General features: G+C 40.0%; 1 protein-coding gene across 1 annotated transcript in view; it reads right to left on the reverse strand.

Moving 5' to 3' along the window:
* TGFBRAP1 (transforming growth factor beta receptor associated protein 1) overlaps nt 1–12677 on the reverse strand; it is a 32525-nt gene that overhangs the window by 19578 nt on the left and 270 nt on the right. Inside the window, exons 2-4 of the mRNA XM_072338848.1 lie at nt 8941–9642; nt 2820–3014; nt 1070–1224 (exon numbers count right to left, since the gene is read on the reverse strand). Of these exons, the coding sequence (XP_072194949.1) occupies nt 1070–1224; nt 2820–3014; nt 8941–9625 (1035 nt within the window). The 5' untranslated portion in view covers nt 9626–9642. The remainder of the gene's footprint in view (nt 1–1069; nt 1225–2819; nt 3015–8940; nt 9643–12677) is intronic.

Consider the following 12677-nt stretch of genomic DNA (forward strand, 5'->3'; position numbering starts at 1 on the left):
TTTATAGAACAAGAGATTTCATGTTATTTTATCCAAGTTTCAGACTCCAGATCAGAGATAGGAGTAAATTCAGAAGCATGTGTATCATACTATAGTGTATCATACTATAGTGTATCATACTATAGTGTATCATACTATAGTGTATCATACTATAGTGTATCATACTATAGTGTATCATACTATAGTGTATCATACTATAGTGTATCATACTATAGTGTATCATACTATAGTGTATCATACTATAGTGTATCATACTATAGTGTATCATACTATAGTGTATCATACTATAGTGTATCATACTATAGTGTATCATACTATAGTGTATCATACTATAGTGTATCATACTATAGTGTATCATACTATAGTGTATCATACTATAGTGTATCATACTATAGTGTATCATACTATAGTGTATCATACTATAGTGTATCATACTATAGTGTATCATACTATAGTGTATCATACTATAGTGTATCATACTATAAACCAGAGGGAGAAGGAAACAAGTGTTAGAGATTTGTACTCAAAGAGCTACTGAGATGCCTTTTTTTACTCCACAGAAATCTTAACCATTCTGTTATATGCCAGTACAAGTCTGGAACTAGGATGTGTTTGTTATACACTTTCTACCACAGTGTTTAAAGTTGCATACTATGGAGTTTAAGGCACAGTGAAAATGCCTGATAAAAAAAACTCCAAATGGAAATAAAGTATACTTTTTTAAATCAGCAATAATATCTAACAAGTTAACAGGGAGGTACAGTAAGCACTGCAATGTTTCTTTCCCCCATCACTAGTTTTCTGGTTTTAAGTTACAAACAAGGGGGGAAAAAAAAAAGAATACCAAAAACCAGCAGAACAGCAACACTCGGCACTGCAAACATCACACCTGTTAACAACACAAATCAATTCAGTAGTATATTTGTTTCTTCAGGCTGAAATACAACGTATTAGTAGATTTCTCTTCAGTGCAAATTCCTCTCCCATCCTGCCCAGTGATCACCTGACACTGGCATACACAGTCCCACTGTAAATTTACATTATCATGAAAATTCAAGTAAGGACCGACCTGAAATTTCTCTTTTGGAATATTCCTTCGAGCTCCTTTTGCTAGAACGAGAGCTTCTTCTACCCTGTGGCTAGCTAGAAGATCCTGAATCTGCTTTTCCAAAGGCAGCGGTACCATGATATACACACCCTTATTAGTAGCAACAATCACTTTTCCTGGAGAATGCAAACAGACATTGAGTTTATATTCTTTTTAGAGAAAATAGCAGTATTTCAGAAATAAGCTTTAACATTTACAATATAAGAATCTAAACAGAGTTAAAGTTTTAAAACTTATCTTTGTTGTTACTGTATTCTCCAGACAGCACAGTTTACCAGAAAATTGCCCTCAAAGCTAATAAACTTATTTATCGATAGCAGATTTTGTCCCTCTCTGAGTAAATGAAACAGATTATACTTCTCTTATGTTGAAGTAAGTCACACAGGTCATCACTTTAAAATTAGATTTAAGAGAACAGACTTTTAACTGCCAACCTATTCTCCAGTTTTGGGCCCCTCACTGCAAGAAAGACATTGAGGCCCTGGAACGTGTTCAAAGGAGGGCAACAAAGCTGGTGAGGGGTCTGGAGCACAAGCCATATGATGAGAGGCTGAAGGAGCTGGGATTGTTCAGCCTGGAGAAGAGGAGGCTCACAGGAGACCTTATTGCTCTCTGTAACTTCCTGAAGGGAGGTTATAGTGAGCTGGGGGTCGGCCTCTTTTCTTGTGTCATTAGTGATTGGACTAGAGGGAATGGTTTCAAGCTATGGCAGGGGAGATTCAGGCTGGACATTAGGAAGTATTACTTCTCAGAAAGGGTGGTCAGGCACTGGAATGGACTGCCCAGGGAGGTGGTGGAGTCACTGACCCTGGGGGTGTTCAAGGAAAGACTGGATGTTGTGTTGAGGGACATGGTTTAGTGGGAGCTATTGGTAATAGGTGAATGGTTGGACTGGATGATCTTTTAGGTCTTTTCCAACCTTGGTGATTCTATGATTCTACGATTCCTCAGGCTTGCATTAGGAAATCATACAGCTGTATGCAAAAAGTGAAAAGTAACATGCAATTCATAGTACTACAGTTTGTAGCTCTCTTGGGAAAAGAAGAAAACCAAAACAAATAAGAAATGTATTGCATAGCTAGTCTGTAATTGCAGGCTAGATCATTAATATATATATATATATATATATATATATATGTATATATATATATATATATATATATGTATTTGTTTTTAACAACTTGCTATGGAATACCTACTTCTGAAAGTCTAGTGGTTGGCAGCCCTGACTTCCTCTTCAACCCAGGCAAATTCTATGATTCTGTTTATCAGCTGTTATAGAAAGGCATCCAAAAGAACAATTTTATGTTATGTTCTCTTGGTGAAGTTTACAAATGGACATCTATCAGTAGCCCACAATTATGGGCATCAGCTTCTTTTAAAGGAACAGTATTAAGTTACAAGAAAAAACTCTAGGCCCACACACAACAACTAACTTGATTAAAGTACATTCAACACATTGTTGGAAGAACTGATTTCTAGGTGACAATTTTTTCCTGTCACAGGCTGTAGGAACCCAAATGACAAAAATATTTGCTATGAAGTTACAATAGTTAATACGCTTGCTAGATCTTTGTTTAAGAAGTAAACAACCCTCCACCCAAAGAAAAAAACACAACCCAACCACCAAATGAGGTGACTATGTTCACAGTGGTGTCTGCTCCAGAATTACTGGTATTAAAAAACAAGCAAACAAACAGTTCTTTAATACCTTCAAAGTCCTGTAGAATATGACCTTCTTTAAATGGCAGGGTTTGCTTTTGCTGCTGGTCCAGCATGCTGTGCACAGTAATGAACTCCTCATCCAGAGCAACCACATAGGGAAAGCACAAAGCTGCTCCAATCACGTTCTCTGACCAGTGCACAGGAGCACGCTGTGAAATGCCATCTACAGTTGCAAACATGCCTACAAAAAGAAAGAAGCCTGAGGCTCACATTAATTGAAGAGCATTTCCCCCCATCAATATTGATACTAAGGTATAGGAATAGCAGGTCTCAGAAGAACAGATGCAGCATCAGATGGCACAATGGCAGCACATCACACTTCTCCGGATCTTACAAACCTGTTGGTTTGTTCAGTTTGAAGTTGTTCTTTTTCCAGCACCCGCAGAAACAAATACCATGAAGAATGAAAAGAAAAACATTGGAAAAAAGAAAACAACAAACAAAATATAATACAAATGTTTTTATGAAAGTAATGTTATCGATTATTACGTTGTTCAAATTCATCCCAAACCATAAACACCCAGTGAGATTGGATATTCAAATAATACTGACTTAGTAAGAGCTGTAGGCCTGCACAGACCAACCTATCCCATGTTAGAGATGTATTTGATCTTTGCAGTGTCACATGCCCAAAGAGGATGCCAGTCTGTATGCAGTTCTTTACTTCTCCACTTTGCCATGGCTAAATTTTCACAGGATGTAATCAGAGTTCCCTCAGTAGAGTCACTTCCTGAAAGGTGGCAGTTTTCAAGCCTCTTAAAAAAATACATCATTTCTGAATATCTTTACATAAGCCAAGCATAGATTTAAAAAAAATAAAAAAATCTTAAATATCCCAAGGATACCTACGCTATCTTATCAAATCACAGAATCACAGAATGACCTGGGTTGGAAGAGACCTCAAGGATCATGAAATTCCAATCCCCCTGCCTGGCAGGGCCACCAAACTTCCAGATTTACTCGATCAGGTTGCCCAGGGCCCCATCCAACCTGGCCTTGAACACCTCCAAGGACGGGGCAACCACAACCTCCCTGGGCAGCCTGTTCCAGGACCTCACCACTCTCCTAGTAAAGAACTTCCCCCTAACATCCAACCTAAATCTACCCTCTTTCAACTTAAATCCATTTCCCCTTGTCCTGCTATTATCAGCCCTTTCATAGAGTTTACTCCCCTCCTGGATATAGGTTCCCTTCAGGTACTGAAAGGCTGCAATGAGGTCACCCCGCAGCCTTCTTTTCTCCAAGCTGAACAAGCCCAGCTCCCTCAGCCTGTCTTCATAGGGGAGGTGCTCCAGTCCCCTGATAATCTTCGTCGCTCTCCTCTGGAACCTTTCCAACAGCTCTACATCTTTCTTGTACTGAGGGCTCCACACCTGGACACAGCACTCCAGATGGGGCCTCACAAGAGCAGAGTAAATAAGTGATATTAAATCCAGTACCTTCAGTTAATATGTACTTTTTTTTTGCTGTCACTATCCTTTCTTCCTATCTATTCTGTTCTTCCTCCTCCTAGCTTAAAAATATGACTTGCCTTTGCTTCCATTTCTTAGTATTCAACAATTCTACTTCCTGAGACTTTTCTACTATTAACTGATGGAAAACTGCAGTCTAGACTTGCAGATGTTGTTCAATAATTATTTGATAATGGAGCATGATGTAAATTTCTGTTAAAAACATGAACACGTACCACTTGATATCAGAATTCTCACTCCGCTAAAAAGACATGCCTATGAATATTGCTCTTCATCAAGAATGAGCCACTTGGCAGCTGGTAGAATGAGTCTGAGTTCTAAAGGATAGAGGAGATTAAAAGATTATGTTATTCAATTTACAAAAGCTCTTCCAAACAGGGAATAATGAGGTAAGGGTGAAGTACGGGTAGCTGGGTAGCAGCGCCACCCTGAAGGGAAACAAACAGACTAAAACCTAACACCTCTCCCTCCCTGACCTAAAAAAAAAAGTGAATAAAACAGATGGCTGTAGGTTTTTACAGAACCATGGTGTAGAAGCTAAGTTTCTGGATCCTTTAAGGCAGCTTCAATATTATCAACTTTTTCCTTTGACTAAGGGTGCTAAACAACTCAGTATCCATCTACAGCCTTCAGCTCTCAACAGCTGAGGCTTCTGAGGTAGAACAATGTCACTTCTAGTCTTCATCAAACTTTCACACAGGGATAACAGCAACGGTAGGAAGGCCACAGATCCTGGTTAAGTATAGGAATGTGCTTTATGATATAGATGAAATCATGGATTGATTTCATATTAGAAATGCATATGCTATCCAAAAGTTACAAAAGTGACTCAAAACATAACAATACTGTTCTCAGCGCTCAGAGATCTACAAATCTGTAGAACTACAGAAGTTCAAGGGCTACCAGAAGACATCCAGTCCAACCCTCTACACTCAATGAAGGACCAACTTAGATACTTATCTGATGGACTCTGTAGTGTTTTTGTTTGTTTTCAAACAAAAGTCTTAGTGAAAATATCTGGGAAAAAGTGTAGTAAGAAAAAGCATGATTATTTACTTGCCTTAGAAACATAGAAACTTTTAGTTATCATAAAAGCTGACAGCATGAGGAATACTACAAGTGGGTGAAAATAGGGAACATGTTGGTTGCTATTGACTACTATGCTTTGTGCAGTATCACCAACTCTGAGAAAATGAATTGCAAAACCCTTCGTGAATCATTCTGCTTAGCACACACACTTGTTGCACGTTATAGGGTGCAGCTGTCCATTTGTAGGCTACTCGATCACCATGCAACTGTTCCAAACCACGCACCACTGAGAAGAGTTGGTGCTGGAAAAAGAATAAACTATAATTAATGATACAGGATTTATATAAGCATTGAAGTTGATTAGATGAAATTGGGAAGGAACCTCCTCACTATATCAGGTTCAACTCACTTGCTCAAAACCTGATCCAGTCAGTTTTTAGATATCTTTGAGAACAGACTCACACCATTTTCAGGTTCCATCCTTCAGCCACCATCATAATGAAGATTCTTCTTAAATTCTGGTACAATCTGTGTAAGCTCTGTCTTCTTCAGACTGACCAGTCCTAAGGTTTCTCAGCCTCTCCTTAAACAAAATGCAGCAATCACCTCTGTATCAGCTACTCTTCCCACTTGTGTATCACATACAAGCTTACTGTGGGTGCAATGCATACCACTGTCCATGTCATTAGTATCAGTACTGTCCTCACTACTGGCCCACTGGGGTACACAGCTTGTGACTCAACTGCAGTTGGGCTTTGTGCTGCTGCCTGCAACCCACTGAGCCAAGATTTCAATCTATCTCACTATCCACCTTGTTCTTCACCTGTTTGCCTGTAAGAATGTTATGGGAGGTAGCACTGAAAGCCTTGCTGAAGTCAACATTACTGCTCTCTCCTCATCCACCAAGACTACCAGGCAGGTCAGACAATTATCCTTTTGTAAAACCACGTTGATTAATCACAATTAAACCCCTCAGACTTTTTCTTTTCTGCATCCTCTGGCATGTGGTTGCCTGCCCCATTCAGTGGTGGGCACACATTACCCCTAGTCTTCCATTCCTGTTAATATACTCATAGAAACTCTTTTTGTTGTCATACATGGTGTCAATCAGATTCAACGCCAATGGGACTTGCACAATATCATCATCACATGTATGGATGACGTCTCCATATTTCTCCAGGTCACAGTCCCTGCTGCCACCTCTCGTGGAACCATAACAAAGGCCTTGCAGAAGTCAAGGTAGATAATAACAGTTGCTCTTACTTTGTCTACTGATGCCATCACTCCATCACTGAAAGCCACCAGATCGGTTAGGCCTGATCCAGCCTCACCTTAAAATGTGTGAAAACCTCTAATATTCCAGGGACAGTAACATCAACTGGTGCTGGCAATGCATACTCTGCGTCAACATGTAAAAACTGTTTTTTGAAAATTATTAAATAAAGCCTATGCTGTAGAAAATCAGATTAGAGGCACAGAACAACAGCTTCCTGAAATGAAAAACTGAGTTTTTCCCAACAGAGTTTCATATGTAATCAGAAATAATACATACAGAATTTAAAATCCATTAATTACTGGACAGAGTGAAGATGTACCAAAAAACTCAAGTTCATGCTACTTTTCAGAGAACAAACTATACAGTAGCTGCAAGTAGAACCAAAGTACTGAACTGTTAAGTTTATAGATCAACCATGAGCAATTCTAAATTTCTCTTTGCTCAAATGCTACATTAAAGAAACTCAGATTTATGATGATGATTTCAAGCAGCTCCTTGATGCCAACTCTTTGTTTGTCTTAACTCAAAATCAAGTTAATCTAGTAGACAAATGTCCCTTTAAACCCTATAAACCCAAATATACCAATGTAGAATACTTCCATTTCAGTAACAAGGGTCTGAATTCAACATAGATGCACTACCAAGTGCCAAATGAACATCTCTATTGCTGAGATGTACAAAAGAGAAATAAAATTAGCACTTAAGATTCATATCAAGCCTTTCCAAGTCCATTCATTTTACAGCAGCAGCTTACCTCAAATGCTAAAATACAGTGTTTGTATTATGAAGTTACTCAACTATTTTCTCAACTTCAGAAAAGGCTAAATTCACTAAGAATTCTACTGAAGAAGAACAGCTAGGTAGACGGTACCATACAAAACTAGAACAGAACAGGAAACAGATGATTAGAAAAGATAAGAAGCTGAGTTTAGCAAGGAAAAGCTATATAGTAAGTAGCAGTCTTACTAAGTCAGAGCTTAAGATTTGCCTGTACTATGGAGAAATAACAAAGCTTCCATTTTGTCTAGAGATGTAAAAGTAGATTTGCTTAAGATATCATACATCTGATATTTTCAGCACAGGACAATCTACTTATACAAGAACACTGGTTTCTCTGAAATATTTACTGTATAGCTCTCTTCTAGGAAAACAGATAGAAGTAAAAACCTAACTAAAAGCAGTTCTTCCTATTATTTGAAAACACATCCATTCTTCTAAAAATAAACAAAGTAGTAAAAGGATAAAGGCAAAGCAGTTGAACAGAATCTGGTTTCATTCACAAGAAAATACTAAAGAATGAGATCTCCTTAGAAACATGCCAAAAAAGAATACTTCCAGACAGTCAATTCACAGATTTAAACTTCTACATTGCCTAATGCCCATACATTTTTGTCCACATCTAAAGCAACAAATAGTTCTAATACAGACTGTATAACCAATATAAGTAAGAAAAGTCTCAAGTCTGAAAAAACAAGTTATATTCTAATTAGCCTCCACTACTATCAGGAAAATCTGGTACACTGATATATCTCTTGCATCCTGGTCACAAACTGCAAATTCACTATAGACAATTGATTACACCCATGCTTTTCCTTGAAATTTATTAAAAAACAACAACTAATGAAGCACCTAACTACGTGAGATCTATTTGTACTACACTATTCTTAATATGCTAGGAATGATATGCAAACTGCATCTCCTAAACGTAGCATCATATGGCAAACAGCATGCAAGTATTATGACGTTGGTCCGTCAACCCCAGGATACTGCAGCTTTTCCAAAAAAAAGCTCAAGATTATTTTAGTCACAGCATTTGCTGGTATAGACAAATTGCAGCAGTGTCAATCCTTGAAGTTATCTATTAGAAAAGAGTGCTATTTCTTGTGATCTAGCTCTGTTTTGATAAAACTGAAAGGTACTGTTAAAAAGTTAGAAATATCACCACTGACCAGTGTGACAACATCTACAATTGTCTTCTGACAGTTTACTTCTGCAGGATTTAGGATGAAGTTTAATTCACCTGATAGTTCTTTCTAGTGTTGTAGTAAGACACACCTATATGCTAGCCTTCTACTACTTACCTTGTTAGGTGTCTATGTAGACATGAAGCTTTTTACCGCCATGACAAAAAAAAAACACAGATTTCTTTTGTGCATTAAGAGAGGAGAGCAATAAAAATGTTCAGTACCAACAATTAACCATTGAACTTTTTATCTCAGCATTCCAGCACAGATCTGTGAAGAAAGGTGTCATTATTCTGTAAAATACTGCTATTTAAGCTTTGACTCAAAAGTTCAAAAACTGAAAGAAAAGAGTAAGCTTAGTCTCACCTAGCCCTCCAGGACCAGCCAACAGGAACTCTTGTCTGCCTATTCTTTTCACAATGGGCCGTTTCTCATCGCTGCAGTAGGGAAACAGATCCTGGGAGATGCCAGTATTATAATTCAATATTATATACTGTGTAGTAAGTGCAAGACATAAGTAGTAACCATCTACAGCCACAGCACAGGGTTGCTCTGGGGTAACCACTTCCTTCACTATCTGGACCCTGTCTTCAAACACCATGAACATTTGAATGGTCCGTCGCTTGACTGAGATAATGCAGACTTCAACACAGAAAGGGTCCCCACTCACAGGATTCTCATTTAATGTGAATGTCACAGCTCCTTTGATTCTAGCGCCAGTGGGAACAGGTTCCAAGTTCATCATATTAACTAGTGTTATTGTGTTATCACAAAGCACAAGAAGCCTGGTGAGTGCAGAGGCTGCTTTCAACTCACTCACGGGCTTCTTGAAGCCCAGGTATTTATGCAGTTGCTTGGTGGCTGCAAAAGTTATTTTTCCAGATGTCGATACCTTCTCATCCAACATAAAGTGATAGATAAAGCAGTCGTTGGTTCCAATATAGAGGTTCTTTCCACAACACTCAATGCATTCAATGTTGATATGATTTTTGTCTCCCATTAACATCTCCCGCTCAACAGCAGAGACGAGCTTGAAAGCTTTAACACTCATCGTGTCTTCTGGGTGGTCTGATAAAAAAGGAAAAAAGTTATTGACCTCCATGTATGCCAGCAAAAGAAATTCAACATTCACCTGTACGAAAGCCGTATTGTTGTATCCTAAATGGTCATACAATTGTTTGAGTTACACAGGACCTTCAGAGGCCATCTAGTCCAGCTGCCCTGCAATGAACAGGTACACCTATATCTGGATCAGGGTGCTCAGAGCCCCGTCCAGCTTGACCTTGGATGTCTTTAGGGACAGGAAATTCACCGCTTCTCAAGGCAACCTGTGCCAGTGCCTCACCAGCCTTATTGTTTAATAATAATAATAATTTGTTACATCCAGTCTAAACATCCCCTGTTTTAGTTTGAAGCCATTTCCCCTTGTCCTATCCCAACAGGCCTCTCTAAAGACTGTTCCCTTCTTCTTCATAGTCCCCCTTTAGATATTGAAAGGCTACACCCAGTTCCTCCCTGGAGTCCTTTCTTCTCCAAGCTGAATAACCCCAGCTCTCTCAGCCTGTACTTGTAGGGTAAATGTTCCACCCACATACCATTTTCATGCCCCTCCTCCAGCCATGATCCAACATATCTGTGCTCTTATTTCCAGCCAGATTACCCAAGCCAGAGTGAGCAAATTAACAACCACAGAAATCTATCCAAATTTCACTATACATCTATTCTGAAGTAGATCCAACACAACACCAGCCATTTTAAAAGATGCTGTCTCCACATGGAAAGCACCACATTGCTGGCTCTTTCAGACACTGGAGCACTATAAGGGTTTTACAAAGATCACCTCAAAAAAGACAGGGAACTCCTAGGAGGGCCACAAAGATTATAAAGGACCCAGAGCACCTCCTATCTGACAAAAGGCTGAATAACCCGGGTCTCTTCAGTTAGGGGAAAAGAAGATTCTGAGGGGGTCTAATTAGTGTTTTTCAATATCTAAAGGGAGGTGGGAGGAAAATGGATGCGGCCAGGATCTTCTTGCTGGTACACAGCAATAGGCCAAAAAAGCTCCATACAAACATGCAGAAGAAGTTCTACATGGTGACAGAGCGCTGGAACAGGTTGCCCAGAGTAGTTGGGGAGTCTCCTTCTACAGAGATACTCAAGACCTGCCTGGATACCTGCCTGTGCAACCTATTGTAGAGTAGCTGCTTTAGCAGGGAGTTTAGACTCTACCTCTTGAGGTCCCTTCCAACCCCTACAATTCTCTGATCAGCTGCTCATGAAAAGATACAAGCTTTGGCTTTCAGACTTCTAGAGAAGCCACGAGTTAACACCTCAAGTCACTTTATTTTTTTTTTAACCTTTTTTCTATCTGACAAAATTCTGGCCTAATAGAACTTACAGTGAAACATCATACACAGATTCCATTTACCCCATTTCCTACTCTACACTCTTCAGTAGTGAAAGCCGTACATTACTTTCCATCTACTTTATAATAAAGTATGCAAAGCATCGCTCAACTCACCAAAAAGTTATTTATTGTTTATTTTAAATATCAGTGTCAGTTTTACTCAGTGCTACTCACACAATCTCTATATCAGACTATATGTACAGGCAAGCCTCACACAATCATAGAATCATAAAGATTGTAAGGGACCTCTTGGAATCAAGTTAAACCCTGCTGCTAAAGCAGGTTCCCTACAGCGAATTGCATGGGAAAGCATCCAGGTCTTGAATATCTCCAGAGAAGGAGACTCTGCAATCTCTCTGGGCAGCCGGTTCCACTGCTCTGCCACTCTCACAGTAAACAAGTTGTTCTTTGTGTTGGCATGGAATTTCCTGTACTGCAGTTTTTGTCTACTGCCCCTTGTCCTGTTACTGTGTACCACTGAAAAGAGCCTGGCATCATCCATTTGAATTCTACACTTCAGGTATTTATAAGCATTGATGAGATCACCTCTCAGTCTCTTCTTCTTCAGCCTAAACAGTCGCAGGCGTCTCAGACTTCCCAGGTAAGATAGATGCTCCAGGTCCTTAATAATCTTTGTGGTCCGCCACTGAACTTGCAAAGATTCTTATCTTTCTTGAACTAAGGAGCTCAAAACTAGACACAGTACTCCAGATGTGGTCCTCCCAAGGAAGAGGAGAGGGGGAGGATAACCTCCCTCAATGTGCTGGTTGTATTCTTCTTGATGCATTCCAAGACAGCATCTGCCTTCTTGGCACACTGCTAGCTCATGGCCAACATATTGTCCACTAGGACAACCAGGTCTTTCTCCACAGAACTCCTTTCCAGTCGGTCAGCCCCTAACCTGTACTAATGCACAGTTATTCCTCTCCAGGTGTAGAACCCCACACTTACTCTTATTGAATGTCACTGAGTTCCTCACTGCCCAAAGGCACAGCCACGCAGTTACGCAGAACATGTGGCCCATACAGCACTTGCTAAGCTCAAGAAGCAAAATCACTGAAATTCTAAGAGTTGTTATTATCACAACCAATCCAGAAGATTGGCTTTAAGTGCTAAGTAGCACTTCCAGTCCTGCAAAGCATACCTTCCCTTTCACAACCAAGCACTGTCAAAGGACCAAACCAATTTATATAAAAATTAATACTGCTTACAAATTAGTTCGGGTCATTTTACTGTACTCTCTGCTCGTCTTCTATAAGGAACCAGAAGACTACTCTGTTGAACTGCTGGTCATAATTAATCACCCTTTAGCACATCACAGAATCATAGAATAGCCTGTGTTGAAAAGGACCACAATGACCATCTAGTTTCAACCCCCCTGCTACGTGCAGGGTCGCCAACCACCAGACCAAGCAGCACAGAGCCGCATCCAACCTGAATCGTCCAGTCATGAGGCCTCCCCTCAGCGTTTCATTTCTCAGCAGCAAAACAAACCACCAGCTCATTGCTCCTGGCTTCCTCATACGCAGGGACGACACAGCACCCCTTAACTGTGAGAGGCGGACGCCCTCCCCACCCGCCAGGTAGCACCTACAGGGCACTCGGCTCCCGATACAGCCGCCCGCTGCCTGCTGCACATAAACACGCTCCAGCAGCCGAAGCAACGATCTGCGTGACGGCCACACGAGGAGCCCCC

The sequence above is a fragment of the Excalfactoria chinensis genome, chromosome 1 (assembly GCF_039878825.1).
Source record: "Excalfactoria chinensis isolate bCotChi1 chromosome 1, bCotChi1.hap2, whole genome shotgun sequence".
Classification (NCBI taxonomy): Eukaryota; Metazoa; Chordata; class Aves; order Galliformes; family Phasianidae; genus Excalfactoria; species Excalfactoria chinensis.